We start from the raw sequence: 19,701 nt of genomic DNA on the forward strand, positions 1-19,701 counted from the left end.
CTCACTTGTATGTGGAATTATGAAACATTGAACTCTCAGAATCAGAACAGAATAGAAAAGTGGTTACCAGGGGCTGATGGTTGGGGGGAAATGGGGAGCTGTTGGTCAAAGGAACAAAGATTCAGTTATAAGATGAATAAGTTCTGGAGATCTAATATACAGTATGGTGACTCTAGTTAATAATACTGTATTACTGAATTATTAAATATTTTATTGAATTTCATACTATTGAAATTTGCTAAAAGGATAGATCTTTAGTGTTCTCAGTTCAAAAATAAATGTGTTGATGTGTGATGATGGATATGTTAATTACCATGGTTATGGTAATCATTTCACCATATATATATATATATATATATATATATATATATATTACTTTTTCCTCTCACATTCCCCTACATGTTTTTATAGAATTTTGTATGTTTACTGTAGAATTCATGTTTCGATAGTTTTAATAGAACACAAAATTATGTACATTTCCTGACTTCTATTATTCTTTCTTTTTTCCTCCGTGGCATTCTCCATATCCTAAAATAGCCTCCATAATACCTGATATAACCCATGCACAAGTACTCTGTTACCTCCACATCCATGGTTCTATAGGTGACCCTAGAAGAGAAGGTTTCTGATGAAGACTTTGTCCCTTCTTAGCTATTCAAGATTGTTTGAAGAGATACTTTTTCCTAGGCTGTGCTTTCCATGCAAAATCAAGAATTTGCCAATTGCAAACAGCTGACAAACCATGTGTTTACTATAAAGGGAGGGCCTAGGAGAACTTGGCATAACGGAGAACATCTGTCACATTATGGAAATTAACTTTACACTTCCAAAGCAAAGTTTCATACAAGCCACTTCATTTGAAATCTCTGTTGAAGAAAAATCTCCAGTTTGGCCAAGATACTCACGCATGAGAATTTTTGGAATTATCAGATAATTTATTGTACTGGTCTAGTCTGAACTGAGGGATAAACACTTGCACATGCCTGTCTCTTAATTAGTGTGTGTCACTCTTCGACTCTAATGGACTAACGATCATAGGATTATCCTTTAATAATGATTAAAGTGAGAACAAAGAGAAGAACAGCACAGATACTTTTAAGCCAAAATGGCACAGAGTATGGGGGCTGGTCACGGCTGAGGGTACGAGTCCTCAGTGGCTTGATGATCCGCTCTTTCTGGGTCAGGATGGCTCTCCGGGCCCCAGCCCACTTCCCTGGCCCCTGCAGGCGGTACTGGTAAGGTGTGCATGGTCCAAAGAAAATTTCCTTAGCCAGTTTAGGATCCCACAGGAAGAGCGAGAGCAGGTTGGGTTTCACTCCTATCTCAGAGGCAATTTCATCCATGTAATCCACGTACTGCACTCTGCGTGTGTCACGAGGATTATTCAGGAATCTGAAATCAGAAGGGAAAAAAAAAATTAAAAACCTCAAGTCCGATGACAACTCCCATGCCTCCAAGCACAATTTCCTCTAAACATCAGTGGATCTTGTATGAGGGATAATCCATGGGGAAAAGAATTAATGGCTATTGATAATTTCTTGGTGGTTTCTAACAAAATAGTCAGTCACACACTGTGTGTTTCACTCTCAAATCCTTCCAAAGGTCTTGGATAGTGATAGGTGGGTTTCAGGAGATTTTTGTCATATTAATGATATTCTTTCCTGAAATCTTCTGTACTTTGGCCATGCATTTGATTATCATTCAGGAATATAATCTCCTTTTGGTAAATTGGTGGGAAATATGAATTGTACAGGCCAGTTATTTAGGTATGTGTGACCTAATTAATTTGATTTTTGGTATTGCTGAAATGCAATCCCTGGCTGAGCTTCTTAAACCAGCTACTGCATAAGTGAGTACTTTTAGGATGAACCCTTGATCAAAGAGAACAAGCTGTGACTCTCACACGATGGATTCTCAACAGGTATTTGTTTTTTAGAAATTCATTTCCAACCCCAAAGGTTGAGAATAATTTTCTATTAAGAAGATTTGGTACAACCTCCGAGCCTCTGACTTCATGTCAGAATTTTAATTGGATTCTGTAATGATTTGCCAACTCATTTCTCACATTGATTTATCTTTCCAGCTCCTTAGAAGAGTGAACAACCCTTCATTTCATCTTACATTTTTATACACTTTGCACCTCTAAGGCTATGCTATGACATAAATTTATAATTGTATGCTTATCCAGCATTACATGAATTTTAAACACAGTTCTAAAGTTTCTATGTTGGATTATTCTGTATCCATTCTTCCCACAAATATTCCATACATTTATATTATGCTTAAGAAGAAATGAAGAAGTTGATAATTTGAGATCTCATCTAGGCAAAGAGACTCAGGTTCTATGATGAGAAAAATATAAAGAAAAAAAGATTAAAAAAAAGAAAAATATAAAGAATGCTTGATAGGCAAGCAATTCCACCTAACACTTTTTCTTTCTTTCTTTCTTTTTCTTTTTTTCTCTTTCTTTCTTTCTTTCTTTCTTTCTTTCTTTCTTTCTTTCTTTCTTTCTTTCTTTCTTCTTTCTTTTTTCTTTCTTTTTTTCTTTCAGATTTTATTTATTTATTCATGAGAGACACAGAAAGAGAGAGGCAGAGACACAGGCAGAGGGAGAAGCAGGCTCCCTGCAAGAGCCCGATGCGGGACTCCATCCGTGGACTCCAGGATCATGCCCTGAGCCTGAGGCAGAGGCTCAACTGCCCTGGCATCCCACCCACCTAAACACTTTCAATTGACTTTCACTAAGAAGCAAGTTTCTTACTCTTTTTCAATTTTTTCTCTCTTCTTTCTTATGTCATCCATCATGCCACTCACCGAAGGTAATTTGTTCAATCCTAGGAAAGAAAGATGATGAGGTTCCAAAAGAAATGAATACCCTGAGTAGAGTCAGTTTGGTAGAGAACACCATGAGTGTTCCCCCACAAGTGTGGGGGAGAGATCCAGGAGTTATTCTGGAATGCCCTCCACTCATTGTTTTATCAGGTGCACATGCCTTACAGATGCAAAAGCATGTCCTCTAATGAGTTTGCATCTTGACTAGCAGACCTCAAAGCTCACAAAAAAGGATGGACTGAAAGGAGTCACACTCAACTGACAAGATACAAAATAGTGTGTGTGTAGTCCCATTACCCATTCATTCTGGCTGACCTTTAAAGATTTTATTTATTTATTCATGAGAGACACAGAGAGAGAGGCAGAGACATAGGCAGAGGGAGAAGCAGGCTCCCCGCAGGGAGCCTGATGAGGGACTTGATGTTCCAGGAACTTTTTAAAGGAGAAACAAATAAATGAGCAGAATCATTATAATGTGATTAACATAATTTCATAAAGGTAGGGTTTTTTTTTTTAAGATTTCGTTTTTAAGCAAACTCTATCCAACCTCGAACTCACAACCCTGAGACCAAGAGTTGTTTGCTCCAGTGATGGAGCCAGCCAGGCACTCCCATAAAGGTAGGTTTTATTTTATTTTTTTTTTATTTTTATTTTTTTTAAATTAATATTTTTTTTAATTTTTATTTATTTATGATAGTCACAGAGAGATAGAGAGAGAGGCAGAGACACAGGCAGAGGGAGAAGCAGGCTCCATGCACCGGGAGCCCGACGTGGGATTCGATCCCGGGTCTCCAGGATCGCGCCCTGGGCCAAAGGCAAGCGCCAAACCGCTGCGCCACCCAGGGATCCCAAGGTAGGTTTTAAATCTGTTTTCATCAATTAATTCTCAACCTTAGAATTAATGATATAATAAAGAATAATAATAATAATAAAAGAATAATAATAAAGAATTATAATGGCAATGACTAATTTTCATTCATTCAATCCAAATTTATTGGTAGACAGGTCAGGGTACTTCATTTTTACCACCCTGCAAATTTTATGTAAATATTCATATATTTTTTAAGGTTTTACTTATTTATTCATGAGAGATAGAAAGAGAGAGGCAGAGACACAGGCAGAGGGAGAAGCAGGCTCCCTGCGGGGAGCCCAGTGTAGGACTTGATCTCGGGACTCCAGGATCATGCCCTGAGCCAAAGGCAGAAGCTCATCAACTGAGCCACCCAGGTGCCCCAAATATTCTCATTTTTATAAGTGAGAAAATTATGGTGGTCAGGGAATGTGACAAGATCATGCAGCCAGTACATGGAGGAGCTCGGTTTTAATCCCGGGTTTATCAAAGCTCCTGCTCTTTTAATTGTGCTGTCGTGCTCCTCTGGTTACTCTGTGATTCTGTCATAGTTCTCATAATTCACATAATTTACAATTCATAATTCTGTGACTCTGTCTTCTTTTTATTTTGAACATGAGAGACAGGCAAAATGCTCCCTTTAATTTGGGCTCATTAGAATGATTCTAGCAACACTGGGAAGTAGAATAGTTATTATTTCCCATCTATGCTTCAGGTTGAGACCTTTCTTCTTACTACCCTTACTTCCTATACTCTATCCTGCCCTGAAGTGCTCTAAAGAATTCTTTGCCAATAACTTGTCACTTGATGATAGCTCCCCCACCCCCACTTGTGCTCTCTCTCTAATATAAATAAATAAATCTTAAAAAAAGAAATCCCTCTGTGACCTGGCCCCTGCCTACATCCCCAAACTTATTTCCTACCACTTGCCCTCTCCTAGTAGTCTAGCTATTCTGGGTTCCTTGCTCTTCCTTGAATAAATCGTGCTCATTCCAGCCTTTGAACTTGGTGTTTCTTCTGCAAGAATGTTATTATTACTTTTTAAGATTTCACTTATTTATTCATGAGAGACACAGACAGAGGGAGCAGCAGACTCTGTAGGGAGGCCGATGTGGGACTCGATTCCAGGACTCTGGGATCATGACCTGAGTCAAAGGCAGATGCCCAACCACTGAGCCACCTGGGTGCCCCTAGAATGTCATTCTCATCTTAGATATTTAGATATTTAATCTTCATTTTCATATCAGAACCCTACAGGTTAAATAGCTATCAAACCCTAAAGTAACAAATACTCAAGTAGCACAATTTTGGATACTGTAAAGGTTAACTTCAGACATATTTTGCAGCAGAAGAGCTTCACAATGTCTGTGAAGTCACACTATCTGGATGGCCTTCTCTAACTACACAGAAGGTCAGCTCATACCCTTGAATACGCGGACAGCCCATCGACTCTGGAGCTCTGATGTGGGCATGGTGGCTCCCACTGGCTGGAGGATGCCGATGAAAGCTAGGGATGGTTTCTCTAGTTGAGGAGGAAAGACAAATTTAAACATGGAGCGGTGGCTGTCCAGAACTGTTGAATTATTTTCCAAAAAGGGGAAAGAGAAAGCAGCATATCCTGTGGCAAAAATGATAACATCGAGGTCCTCTTCTGTGCCATCTTCAAAGATGGCAGATGTCTCCGTGAACTCTCTCACATTTGGTTTTATCAGAATTCTTCCAGATATTATGTGATTGGGTAGATCATCACTGAAAGTAGCCTGATGGCTCAGAAATCTGGAGAATAAAAATTGAAATCCAGGAAAATTAATGTGTCTTTTTAGAAATGAGTTGAGCTCAGAAAATGCTTCAAATATTTTTTAGTTGAGCTAAGGAAAAAAAGACTTACATTTTGGTTTTAGAAAAGATTTCTTTTACTCAATACTTTTTCTGAATTATTTACTGAATAAACATTCTGTATTTATTAGATTGCCAATAACATTTACTTAACGCTTATTACATGCAAAGGGAAGATTTTGAAATGTGGTAATAAAAGTTATACCAGTGGTAATATTGGTATCTAACTTCTTTAAAACAATTTTTTTGGGGAGAGATTGTTAAGAGCAGTTGGTGTAAGTGTTCATAATAGAATAGGAAAATCAGATCACATTCTGATTTCCATCTATTTTGAGAACCTAAATACCATCTTTATAAATTTTACCAACATTATTTAATACTGTTAGTAGGGTCTCCGCTTCCACCTCTGACCTCCCACAATTTCTCTTCCACTCAGCAGCCTGAGTGATCCTTTTAAAATGTAGAGTTATATCCTGATGGGTTTATATTTCACTAAAAATGAAACCCAAAGCTATGACCATGCCGTAGCCCTAAAAATCCCTCTGGGGTGCTTGGGTGGCTCAGTCAGTTGAGTGACTCTTGATTTTGGCTCAGGTTATGATCTCAGGGTTGTGAGATCAAGCCCTGAGTTTGGCTCTGTGCTCAGTGGGGAGTCTGCTTGAAATTCTCTCTCACACTCTACTCCTTCCCCCACCTCCACATGTGCTCTCTCTCTAATATAAATAAATAAATCTTAAAAAAAAAATCCCTCTGTGACCTGGCCTCTGCCTACATCTCTGAACTTATTTCCTACCACTTGCCCTCTCCTAGTAGTCAAGCTACACTGGGTTCCTTGCTCTTCCTTGAATAAATTATGCTCATTCCAGCCTTTGAACTTGGTATTTCTTCTGCAAGAATGTTATCTTTTTTTTTTTAAGATTTCATTTATTTATTTATAAGAGACACAGACAGAGGGAGAAGCAGACTCTGTAGGGAGGCCGATGTGGAACTCGATCCCAGGACCCTGGGGTCATGACCGGAGTCAAAGGCAGATGCCCAACCACTGAGCCACCTGGGCGCCCCTAGAATGTCATTCTCATCTTAGATATTCTCTCAGGACTCACCTCCCCGCTTCTTTCAGGTCTGCATTCATATGCTTTCTCATCATGTGAGTATTCCAGAACTATCTCATCTAAAAAAAGATTCCTCTCCCCAACTCTGTTTACTATTTCTTCATAGCACATATTGCTCCATGTCATTACATTATGTATTGACTAGTTGGTTTCTTTCCTAATAGAAAGGAGGCCCAGCAAGAGCTAGCACTCTACCTGGCCTTGTCCTTCCACTCCCAGTACCCAGAAACCTACTTGATCATAGTAGGGACCCAGAAATGTTTATTAAATTTATGTAGGCTGTACACAGTCAATTTTATGTGCTTCCACATTTATACCTCACAGTGGATAGGTAGATAGGGATTACATTATACCAACATAAAAAAAAAAAAAAGAAAGAAAGAAAAAATACTTAACTATACCAGGATTTAAAGGCAGAGACAAAATTACTCTGTAAAAATCCTAGAACATACCTGTGTTGAGGTAGCAAACCATAAACATCATGGTTAAATCGAGCATTTAATTTATTCTCTGCCCATCTGTTGATTAAGAATGTAGGGTAAAATCTGGTGAGGATAGTATTAAAACGAGTGAAGAGAACAGTGTCTGCGGGCATTCCGTTATCCCAGACCCGGTTCCAAATCCACGCACCCCGTCTTGTGCTGAGAAACACCTAGGAGAGAATGCAAATAAATGAAAAATAGATGCCTTGAAATCTAAGAGTTTCCTGTCCCAGTTTTTCAGATGTCTGAATGTAAACATGGAACATACAGTCTAAAACAAAACTGTGTGAGGATTTATTCTAATGATGGGCAGACACGGTCCACAGCCCCACATTTGTAGAACAACAAATGAGACGTTTAAATAGGATGATCTTTGAATCACAGATATCTCTCATTTGGCTCATGAGAAATGAATAAGGACTCTCTTGCTTGTTTTCAAAGACAGATTGATAATTAGAGTCACACACACTCACACAAAATTACACATCTGACTTGTTTGCTATAGTCCCAGAGAGCTACCTAACCCCAGGCCTACCTCTGGATCTCACTCACTATCCTTCCTCTCCTTTCTCCAAAGCAGTGTTTGATGCCTGCCATCTCTTAAATTGCAAATCCTGGACAAACATGATGCAGGAAGACTAGAGATCAACAAATTCACACACACCATTCATCTGCCAATTATGATATTACGGAATTTAGAATACTTAGTTAATCTGTATCCCTTGAAATGTAAGTACAGAAGGAATCAGTTGGGGGAGGTATCAAGTGTCAAGTCAGTGAAAAGGAAAGAGATTTAAAGTGGTTTTCTGATATAGTTCATATTTGTAACTGGTGGCTGAGCTGATGAAGCCTATGCTCTCTGGTAAAAATAAGCAATATGGCAGTCATTAAAATTTGAAATATTTATTTTTATTCCATTCTCTTTTCAGAAAATGTATTGCCAAGATGTCTACCAAGAAAGAAGTGTGAAGAGGTCATTAACGATCAGGATTGAAGCAGTATGTGGGTACACCTGACACATATTTCACACAATGCTGACATCTCAGAGGGCAGTGGACAGGGTAACATCGGGGAAAGAGAATTTTAGGAACCAAACCTGTGAAGCTACGTGACTGAGCTCAATTGCCAAATCAGTTCCAGAATTTCCAATGCCGATCACAATGATTTTCTTCCCCCGAAATTTCTCTGGATTCTTGTATTCCCAGCTGTGAATATATTGACCTTTGAACCTCTTGATTCCTGTGGGCAAGAAAGTATTGCTCCAGACTTGGTCATTATTTCACATTATTTTTTACAGTTTATTGTTGAATTCAAAGACCATCCTATTTAAATGTCTCATTTGTTGTTCTACAAATGTGGGGCTGTGGACAATGTCTGCCCATCATTAGACAGAATAAATCCTCACACAGTTTTGTTTTAGACTGTAAGTTCCATGTTTACATTCAGACATCTAATTTCTGCCTCCTTTTTACTTCCCTAAACCCTGCCAAATCTTCAAAGGATTTGGCTCTAATTTAAGTACTACATCTTCTTTATCCTTCATTCTTGTTATTTGCAACAACTGCCTTAGACCCATTTTCCTGTCTTACTTTCTCCACCCAAGCTTCATCCTTGTCTAGATGTTTCCATCTCTTCCTAGGTCCAGTACACCCTTCCCACCAGCATTATTCACTCTGTTCTTCTAATGGGGAAAAATGCGCCAACATCACCCACCAGGATCTGAAGCTAATGTATGAACTTAGAATGTAGGAACTTCATATTTTTGCCTAAAAATCTGCTCTGACTTAAACAAAAAACTCATATGGAAAACCAATGAAGGCTGGTTGATTTTACAGCATTTCATCTTTTAAACAACACTGGGGTCTGCACATATGGGCTTCATTTGCTCCTCTTGTGATGCTGGAACAAATGACTGACACTCTAGTCAGCCCTGACTGAGGGTCAGTCCTTGCCCTGTTCCTTTCTCCCTACAGAATCTCTTCCCAAACTCCAGCTTTCCTTTGGAATCAGTCCTTGTGAGCTCCTGGCATGGATCTAATTTTTCCCAAACTCCATCTTTGCAAGTTGGACAGTCCATCAGATTTCTCACTGTGGCTCTTTCAGTATTTCCTCCTCCTCTTGGTCCCACTGTAATCCCTCTCATTTCCTGAAGACAACCTTTCCTCTCATTTTTAAGAAACAACAAAGATCTTAAGTGAGTTTCTCAACACCTAAAAGTTACTGTGTGTTCATCCATCCTTCCTCTGTCTCCTTTCCCCAGGAGAAAATATTTCTCTTCTCTTTCAGAATGAACCCTTTGCTCTGTGGGTCAAAAATGCAAGGGTGTCTTGAGGTCAAACAAACATAGGCACAAATCTCAGCTTTTTCACTACCAGTGACATTTGCAATGTGTAAAATGGAAATGGTTTCACTTAGCTCATGGTATGAGCTAATGGAATGGTATAAAGAGCCCTTAAAATGTTCCTTTATAGGACTTGAGAAATAGGCTTACTGCTCTTCTTTAAATATCTTTAATCTTTCAAAAAAATCTTTAATCTCAGCCCACCTTCTCCCATTTTTATTTTATTTATTTATAAAAGATTTTATTTATTTATTCATGAGAGATACAGAAAGGGAAACACAGAGACATAGGTGGAAGGAGAAGCAGGATCCATGCAGGAAGCCCTATGTGGGACTCGATCCTGGGATTCCAGGATCACGCCCTGAGCTGAAGGCAGGCACTTAACTGCTGAGCCACCCAAGGATCCCTCCTTCTCCCATTTTTAACGAACATCTCTTCAACCTTATTATCTTGCGGCCTCCTCAATGTTTCTCCCTCATACAACCAAAATCAGCTCTTCCTGCAGTCTGCCTATCTCAGAAAATGGAAACTCAATTGCTTAGACCAACAACATGAGAGCTATCTTTGACACCTCTCTATTACATCTCGCATCCTGTCTATCAGCAAATTCTATCATCTCTATGTTCACACTATACTCAGGATCCAAGCACTTCATTATTTCTCCACTGCCACCCCTCTGGCCCAAACTACCATCATTTCTCACCTGCATTAGTGCAAGAGCCTCTTCCCTGGTCTCTCCATTTCCTCCTTACCACCTCCTTCCCCAACTATTCTGAACACAGCAGCTGAAGAGATTAGAGCATGCCTCTCCTCTGCTCAAAGCCTCCTAACAGCTCTTACCTCACTCAAAGTCAAAGCCAGAGTGCAAACAATGGCTCATTGTCCACTCTCTGACATCTCTCCTTCCTACCTCTTTCAATCCCACCACACTGGACCTGTGAGCTACACTCCCACCTCCAGGCCTTTGCCTCTGCTCTTCCTTCTGCACAGTGAGCTTTCTCTGGATATCTGTATCACTTCTTCAACTCCTTTGGGCATTTGCTCAAATGTCCCTTTCTTCTGGAACTCTTACCTGGCCGCTCTGTCTGATTTTGCACCACAACCCCCATCCCTAAAATCCTTACCCTTTTCCATAGTCATCACCTCCCACATATTTATCCCATTTTTGTCTGTGTCCATCTACTGCACACATGTTCCTCAAAGACAAGGGTTTTGCCTGTTTTGCTCTCTGCTGAGCCTCTGGACATCTGGTCCTGGATAGGTATTCCTTGAATGAATGTTGAATGAATGAATACAGGAATATTTAAATTTCTAACTAACTAACCAGCTAATAGATTTCTCTTGACCAATTTAAACTTCTCTATCTTCTCATACACTGAGACACAGACACTCGTTGCAATGGAAGTGAGAGGAGTCTAGACTCTCCTGAGAAATCCAAAGGAGCCACAGGTTCAGCCCTTTTTGAGAAGACTGAGTGTATATCTTGTTCCTAGAGATAAACAGGAGATGCTGTGCAGGTAGACCATTCCCACATTATTCCCCATATGCAAGGTGCTTAAGCTCCCAGATAGTAAACAATAGCGTTGCAGTAGCTTGTAAGACGTGTACATGGCTATTTATATTCATCATGTTATGCACATACATACATACACTTTCAGGAATAAAGCTAAATCTTAATTTATTTTCTGTCTCATTGATTCTACTATTTACTCGAAACTATTTTGAAAGTTTTCATTTACTTATTTAAGTAATGTCTACACTCAACGTGGGGCTCAAACCCGTGTCCCCGCGATCAAGAGTCCCATGTTCTTCCAACTGAACCCACCAGGTACCCTGTATTCACTCCAACTATTATCAACACAAAACAATTCCTGCATTTCCTTTTCCAGTTGGAAAAATGTAGCACTTTTCTCAAAATAGCCCAGAACTTGTGGCAATAGAGTATTAGTAATTTTTAATTTTCAATGTTATAACATTATGTTTTATTTCAATAGACCCTGAAAGAGCATGCATTGCTTTATAATCAGAAAAAAATATTTATTTTGAAAATAAGGTGGCTTTCAGAGTTACAAATTGTCTTCAAAAATAACAATAAGCAACAACGATAAAACCCCACATCACCTTAGCATTAAGTATGACATACCTGGAAAGTTCTGGAGTGGCAAGAAGGGGTCGCTGTAAAGGCCACTGCACACCATAATCCCATCAAAGACATAGGATTTCTGCTTTCCTGCAGTCTCAACTATGACATCCCACTGTCCTGTGCAAGAGAAGTCGGAGCGCTTCCTCACGCTGCACACCTTTGACTGGGAATGAGACAAACTTGGACTTGCAGCCTCTATTCCCCATTACATCCTGTCCCCAAAATTTGGGCCTCAGTGAGTAAGGCTGGTTATAACTACTCTCCTTTGGGGTTTCCTGAAAGAGTTTCTTTAATGCTTGTTTCCTACCGAGGCTTGTTTTTGTTTTTAAAGATTTTATTCATTTATTTGAGAGACAGAGCATGAACGGGGGGCAAGGAGGGGCAGAGAGAGAAGGAGAAACAGGCTTCACATGGAGCAGGGAGCCCAATACAGGGCTCAGTCTCAGGACCCTGGGATCATGACCTGAGTTGAAGGCAGATGCTTAACCGACTGAGCCATCCAAGAGCCTCTACCAAGGCTTTTTAAAAGTAGAGATGTAAGCAAGTGTGTGCCCAGCTGTGTTTCTAAATGTAGTTGGTGGTGAGCCAACATCAGGTGTACAGTCTGGCATTTCACCCAATCTATCCTACTTTTTCCTGAAGGAAGTGAGGAGGGAGATCCTGCTCACTTCACTGGAGATGCCTGTAGAATAACCTCCCAGACTGAACAGGTGTGCATTACTGCCCCTCACTCTCGCCTGGCTCTTGACCCGACCAAGAAGGTTCTGCACACGATGAGTGTTCCCTGCCCCACTCACCAGAAACTGGATGTGCTTCAGTAGGTGAAAATGTTGTACATACATCCTGAGGTACTCCATGATTCTAGAATTGTGCAAGTAGTTGGGGAAGTGATCGGGAAACGGGTAATCACTGTAGGCTGTCATCTCCTTTGAAGTGTTGCTAGTGGCAGATTCATAGACACTCGGCCTGCAACTCTTAGCCTTCTCCTACCAAGAAAAAAAGGACACTCCCTGTTTTTTAGAATATAAGAGTAACAGTTAAAAAAAAGTTGACGCCTTTCTTTGTCAAGTGATGAAGTTACTGGGATGAATTCCTCCAAAGAAAGGAAAGTTGCTTTTCCAGTACTTTCCCAAGAGGTAAGATACCTTGTCATAGATAGTTTAAAAGAGCAAATAGTTTTGTTGGGCAACATAAAGAAAAAATATGAAAAGGTGAAGAAGAACATGAAAAGGACATGAGAAGAAAATGTATGTAGAATACCAGAGAATGAAAATAAACAGAGGAAGATGGGGCTGCCTCTCTGCTGACAGAGCTTGATGGGGTCAGAGTCCCAGCCAGAGGGTATACAAGATGTCCACACTGTTTGTAGTGATGAATAGAAAATAATAGAGTGTCAGTTCATTAGGCTTTCTTTTTTTTCTTCCTTTTTAATTTTTTTTCTAATTACAACAGCACATGTTAGTTAGAATTTTATAGAAAAATCACAGAGACGACTATCATTCTTGGTGATCGCTTTAAATGTTTTGATATATATATACCCTTCTGGTTTCAGTCTCTCAATCCTTCAGAATCGTTCTATATATTATCTACTTATCTATATGCATACAGACAGGAGATAGTGCTTTTAGTGCTTTTCAATGTGTTATGGTTTATAATTATATCATATATGGAATATATAATTATACATAATTATAAAATATACATTATATACAAAATTCTATACTGCAAATATGCATATAATTTTTATGATTATATATAATTTTATGATTATGTATAATTATATAATTTATAATTATATATTATATTTTCTAATTTTCTATGCAAAATATAATTATTTAGCTATATATTAAGTATATATAATTATAATTATATCTAATATATTATTTTTATAACTATATTTATAATTATATATAATAGTATATATAGTATAATATATATAACATGTAATATACCATATTTTTATAATTATATAATAGTATATAATGGTATTATATATACTAATGTATATTATTATATGTAATATGATATACATATAATCATATATATTACCTAATTCAATCCTGTGAAGCACATTATCATCTTCATTTTTCAGGTTATAACAGCAGTGCATACAACACACAATATCTGTTATATGCTTTAGCAACCATTCCTGATTTTTTTTTTAATGAAGAATAGAGGGACACCTGGGTGGCTCAGTGGTTGAGCATCTGCCTTTCACTTAAGGCGTGATCCGGGGGTCCTGGGATCAAGTCCCACATGGGGTGCCTTGTGAGGAGCCTGCTTCTCCCTCTGCTTATGTTTCTGCCTCTCTCTCTGTCTCTCATGAATGAATAAAAAAATCTTAAAAAGAAAAGAATGAAAGCTAGATATCTAATTTAAGGCTAAGAAAAAAAAATACCCTATCACTTACAATATGCTGTTTTCTCCTAGAAGAATTTACTATAGTCCTAAAATGTAATCATTTTAATATATGTATACAGAAAACACAATTGGGAGGAGATCAATTTTTTTCCTGTATCTTTTGTATATTATTGGTGACATAAGGAATCAGTAATGCATGTACTATGAATATTCTAAACTTGAAGCCAGGATATATGGAATCTAATTCCTGTTAAGGTATATTAACTTTAAGAACAGATCTAAGTATGTGTTTTCTTCTTCCAAACGAAGAGCATTGTTTAATAAAGGCCACTGTATCGAAGTGCACATATCTTAAAAACACCCCTTCTGATAGGAATAGTTTCTGCAAATATGAGCAACATTTTTTCCTAAGTGAAACCTTAAAAAATATGGGCATGACTAGTGAAATCAGATGACTTGCTGTGGTATTCTGTGGCATTTTGACGTGGTCCTTGAGATATATCGTTGTCTTGCTTGGATAAGGGAAACTGACATCAAACCATTTCTCTTAATCTATTTCTTTAGGTGGCAAATAAGGGCTTGCCTACCTCACAGAGTTGTTATGAAGACCAAATAATGCACATAAAATGCTTTAAAAACCTTACACAGGAAATAAACAAGTGCATACAGTGTGATACAACTAATAGTGCCCGTGTGCACAGGGTGCTTGGACATCAGGCTTGGAGGTTGGAGAAGATTTCCTGTAGACATGTCTGTATTGCTCAAGGTCCAACCAGAAACATGGAAACTACTCTCAATACTTGAAACCAGGAATGTAATGCAGGAAACTGTTCACACACAAAAATGAAAGACCTGAAAAACCAACCAGGTGTTGGCAAGACATCCCAGATGTCAGCAAAAGCAGGCAGCCACCACCACCTGTAGGTTAGATCTAGGCAGTTAAGAGCTGGTGTACTGCTACCTTTCTTCTCCACTTCCCATGGTAAAGTTGGGAGCCACAGAGCCACGTGGTCTAGGGGTATAACTAAGTTGGAGAAGGACCACTTAATCACATCTGACCTTGATGAAGGACAAAAACTGTTATTGTGCTAAGCTCTTGAGATGTCAGAGTTTGTCTGTGAGACAGTGAGTGTTAGTTGCCCTTACTAGTATATATATATTATTAGGCCAAAGATAAAAGTCTATAGATCCAGTGTTAACATATATGAGGTAGCTGAAGCCAAAGATGCTAAGGAAGAATCCTAAGGGACTTGCAAAAAGTAAAAGGCCAGAGGATTGAGAATAGAACAATCAGCTACACTTTGAGGCCAGGTGGAAAAATATACGTAGGAAAAGCAGAGAAGAAAAGAGAGAGAAATCACAGAAGCCAGGGATAAGTATTTTATTTATTTTTTTGGGGGGGAGGGGATAAGTGCTTTAAAAAGACATTGATTTTTGACATTTTTAGAGTCCCTCAAGAAAGCAAGAAAATTCAGCCCAGGAAGTCCGTCTGCTTTGACCACTTTGGTGTCAGCAGCGAGAGCAGCTTTCGGGACAGGTTGGAAAGCCCACCAGGTAAGGATGGTGTAGACGGTCCCAGGGGAAGACAATGCAGAGAGTGAGCACAGGCTTCTCCTTCAGGGAGCTAGACTCTGGAAGGAGGAAGGACAGCTGGAGCATCGTCCTTGGGGGAGGCAAAGATTGGGATTCAATGCACAGGTGCAAGCACTAATAAAAATAATACTTATTATACTAATAGTTGATACGTTACTGCTAAAATCTATGTATTCCTATTTCCTTGATATGGAAAAGATGTCATCACACATGTGGAAGTGTAGTCTATTCAAACGTACCTCGTAGCGCCACAGTCCTCCAATGTCGTGGCTTCCTTCAAAACAGGTGGGCTCCAGTCCTTCCTCCAGACAGATCTTAATGGCACCCAATCCGCTGACCCCAGCACCAATCACTGCAATTCTTTTTGGTGGCATTGTGTCTTGTATCAGGGAATTTATTAGTAGAAAAGCAGATTTTTATTGTCATGGAATTTTTTTTTTCTATAATGCAAGATCATCAGAGCTTTTTTTTTCCCCTGAAAATTGCTAACTAATGCATTTGAGAAACGTTCTACTCAAAGCTGTTCTCCAATTGGAAGGCTCTCTGAGCAGCAAAAAGCCCTACCTCACACAAGACTTTCTTATTTTCAAGTACAAAGTAGAGTGCTTCTAAGACAAAAATGTGGTGGGGGGACGTTTGCCTTAGGCTCAGGTCATGATCCCAGGGTCCTGGGATCCAGCCCTCCCGGGATCAGTCCCCCATCTGGCTTCCTGGTCAGCTAGGAGCCCATTTCTTCCTCTCCCTCTGCCCCTCCCTCTGCTTGTGCGCTCTCTCTTTGTCAAATTAATAAATAATTTTTTTTAAAAAAAGGTTTGACTGCTAAAGTCACACACACCACTCCATACACAGATTTTGCCCAAACCGATTTTTAATTCCTTCTGCTACTACTATCTGCTTGCTGAAACACTCACATTGGGTACTTCTGCATGGTTTACTTTTGTTTTGTTTTGTTTTGTTTTGCATATTTGACTTTTGATTTAGGCCAGAGAATCCTTACTTTGGCTCTGTGATAGGGTCTGAAGTGGCAAGGGCAGGAAGAAAACTGCCACAGAGCATTCCTTCAAGTAAATATCACTCATCACACTGTTCTTAGGGCGAAGCGCAAGCTACCCATGTAGATAGTCTTTAGAAAAGTAGTCCAACTGTCTTCATATCAAAGATTAATGTTCTGCTATTCATTCATTCATTCACTCATTCACTCATTCATTCATTCACTCATTCATTCATTCAATAAGCATTTACTGGTACCTACTACGTGCCAGACACTACTTTAGTTGGGCAGATACTGCAGTGAATAGATCTGACATAGTGCCTTGAAAACAGGTGGAGAATAAACAAAGGAGTAAGTAGGTAGTAAGCCGGCCGATGATGCCAACTGTGGAGGAAAATGAAGCAGGGTAGAGGCTGTGGGGGAATGTAGACACAGGGTATTGTTTTCTGTAACATGGTCAAGGAAGGGCTCCCTCATGATGTTTAAGCAGCCGGTGGGGGACCTGAAAGAGAATTCCAAGCAGACAGTCTGAGGCAGAAACATACTGGACATTTTTGAAAAAAAGCAAGGGACATGTTGTGAGTGGGTGCCAAAAGGTGGAGGGGATGATGAGGTTGGAGAGGAAGTATTAGGCATCAGTGTCAGAGTCAGGATCAGTACCAGAGGTCAGACCAGGCAGTGCACTTTTTCAAAGGATGGAGCAAAGGAAATATATGGACAGTATCAATAGGTGCTCAGAGATGCCACTTACCTGTAAGTGCCTCCGAGGACACTACTCTCCTCACACTATCTGCTCTACAGGGTTGTTCCACCCTCTGCTGTTCAGCTGAACCTGAAGGAATAGTTTTCTTTCTCCTTCCTTCCTTCCTTCCTTCCTTCCTTCCTTCCTTCCTTCCTTCCTTCCTCCCTCCCTTCCTTCCTTCCTTCCTCCTTCCTTCCCCTCTTTTTCTTTCTTTTTCTTTGTTTCTTTCCTTCTCTCGGAAATAGAGTTTTCTTAAGAGAGGCCCCTTAACTATCATCTGGTGAATTTCTCCCTGTATCTTCCCCCTTTAATCTGAATTTCTGTTTGAAGGAGGAACGGAATGGAATTCTGTACTGCAATGTTAACAGTCTTTTTTTTTTTTATCATAGTGGATTAAAGCAGCTATTAAAATATAAGACTATTTTTTAATCTGGAGTTCCTTCTTAAATTCTTTTAGATTAAGGCTTATTAACATAACCCTGTACCATTGATGTGTTGCTACGGCTTGAAAATGTATCCAGAGGCAATAACCAACGAATTTACCCAATGACAGCAGCAAGTACCTAAATAATCCCCCTGAGTACAGCAGTTAATGCAGAGGTTTTTCAAGTGCTTAGCAGGATTGTAGTATCAGCCAGAACACTGGATCACGAAGTAGCAGAATGAGTGCATACTAAGAAAGAAATCACTATCAACAGAAATACATGGATAATGAATGTTGCATTTGTTGTTAATTTGAAAAGTAAATCAGAATACTCAGTGCTCATTTTTAAATGCCAAGGCTATTATGTTTCACTGCGATATGTACATTTGTTTGAAAAATCACCTTTCAAATGTCAGAAATATCAAGTCAAATACTCTTCTCCTGGGTATTCAAATTCCCTGACTGTTGCAATAAAAGCCTATTAGCCCATACAACCTGTGCTTAGTGAGGTGTATTGCCTCCTTGATCGTTTATATCCTCTTGCTCCTCCAGTAGCTCCCCTTAACCTCCAGCGCCCTGTCACCTCTGTCTCTTTAGCCCTTCACCTGAAACAAACCCAAATGACACCCAGTGGGCCAAATATCCCACCATAGGTATAGCCGACGCTGGCCCCAGCCTGTTTTCTGCCCCACTGGAAATGGTAATGAGTTGCTCTTTGGATGAAGTCTTGTGAATATTCTCTACTCCTTAGTTACCCTTTTGCTTTTGATCGCTTATAGAGAACACAGGATATTTTTCTAATCATGCAGTTACATGTCATAAAACAAAAACTTAAAAATTCCATTAAGCCTCCATGTCTTGTACGAAGTAAAGGTCATAAGACTAACCTGTAGCAAGAAGAAAAAGAAAAGCAGATTTGTTCTTGAGGTCTCCCGGCACTGGGGTAAAGAGATGGGCTCCGGAATCCTTGCCTCTTCGGAGAGGACTGACAGCTCCTGTGCTCTTCCCAACACTGAGGGAGCCCACCAGGGTGAGTTTTATTGCAATGACTAATTTGCAAAAACTCCTCCCCGTGTGTCTCTCCTCTCTGCCTGATGGGGTGGAGGTAAGAAAGTTGGGGTTCAGGTAAGAAGCTGGCAGGTCATCAAATTTTTCTAAACATAGTAATTGTGTTGGTCTCACAAAGTCTAATTAAATTGAAGGTACTGAGAAGCCCGGAAGGAACTTCATTAAGACAGTATTCAGCTTGGAAATTGATCTATAGTGAAGCCTGGAAAACATGGGAAAACATTTCATTGCCTGGGATGATAGATAATGAGCGTTAACGCGTTCCAATTGATGGAGCATTCTCACCAAAGCTGGGATAGGGAGGGGGAGCGATCGACCAGAAACATACTCGTACATAATTTCTTGTCTATTTATGACTATTTCTTTAGGGTAAATGTCTACATCGGCAATGGCTGAGTCCAAAGGCATTTGAGGAACAGTTTTTCAGATCTCTGATAAATAGTTTCTAATAAAGATTAAAGTAGTTTCATGATGATTAAAAATGTTTGAAGATACCCTTTCCCTCCTCCTTGCTAATTCCGCAAATATTCCATTTTCTTCCTTCCTTCCTTTTCTTTCTTTCTTTCTTTCTTTCTTTCTTTCTTTCTTTCTTTCTTTCTTTCTCTTCTTTCTTTTCTTTCTTTCTTCTTTCTTTCTCTTCTTTTTTTTCTTTCTTTCTTCTTTCTTTCTTTCTTTCTTTCTTTCTTTCTTTCTTTCTTTCTTTCTTTCTTCTTCTCTTTCTTTCCTTCAGATTTTATTTATTTATTCATGAGAGACACAGAGAGCAAGGCAGAGACATAGGCAGAGGGAGAAGCAGGCTCACTGTGGGGACCCTGATATGGGACTCGATCCCAGGACCCCAGGATCACGACCTGAACCAAAGGAAGACACTCAACCAGTGAGCCACCCAGACTCCCAAATATTCCATTTTCTTAATGGTATCTGCC

General features: G+C 39.4%; 1 protein-coding gene across 1 annotated transcript; it reads right to left on the bottom strand.

Moving 5' to 3' along the window:
- Positions 1-978: 978 nt before the first annotated feature.
- On the bottom strand, positions 979-15,924 carry LOC112914568 (flavin-containing monooxygenase 5-like). The gene is made up of 8 exons (XM_025991670.2): positions 15,790-15,924; positions 12,394-12,582; positions 11,597-11,759; positions 8,209-8,351; positions 7,083-7,282; positions 5,106-5,458; positions 2,762-2,834; positions 979-1,392 (listed from the first exon to the last, which is right to left on the bottom strand). The coding sequence occupies exons 1-8, from the start codon at positions 15,922-15,924 to the stop codon at positions 1,041-1,043; spliced, it is 1,608 nt and encodes a 535-aa protein (XP_025847455.1). The 3' UTR covers positions 979-1,040.
- Between the last annotated feature and the right edge of the window lie 3,777 nt (positions 15,925-19,701).

Source organism: Vulpes vulpes, chromosome 5, assembly GCF_048418805.1.
Source record: "Vulpes vulpes isolate BD-2025 chromosome 5, VulVul3, whole genome shotgun sequence".
Lineage (NCBI taxonomy): Eukaryota > Metazoa > Chordata > Mammalia > Carnivora > Canidae > Vulpes > Vulpes vulpes.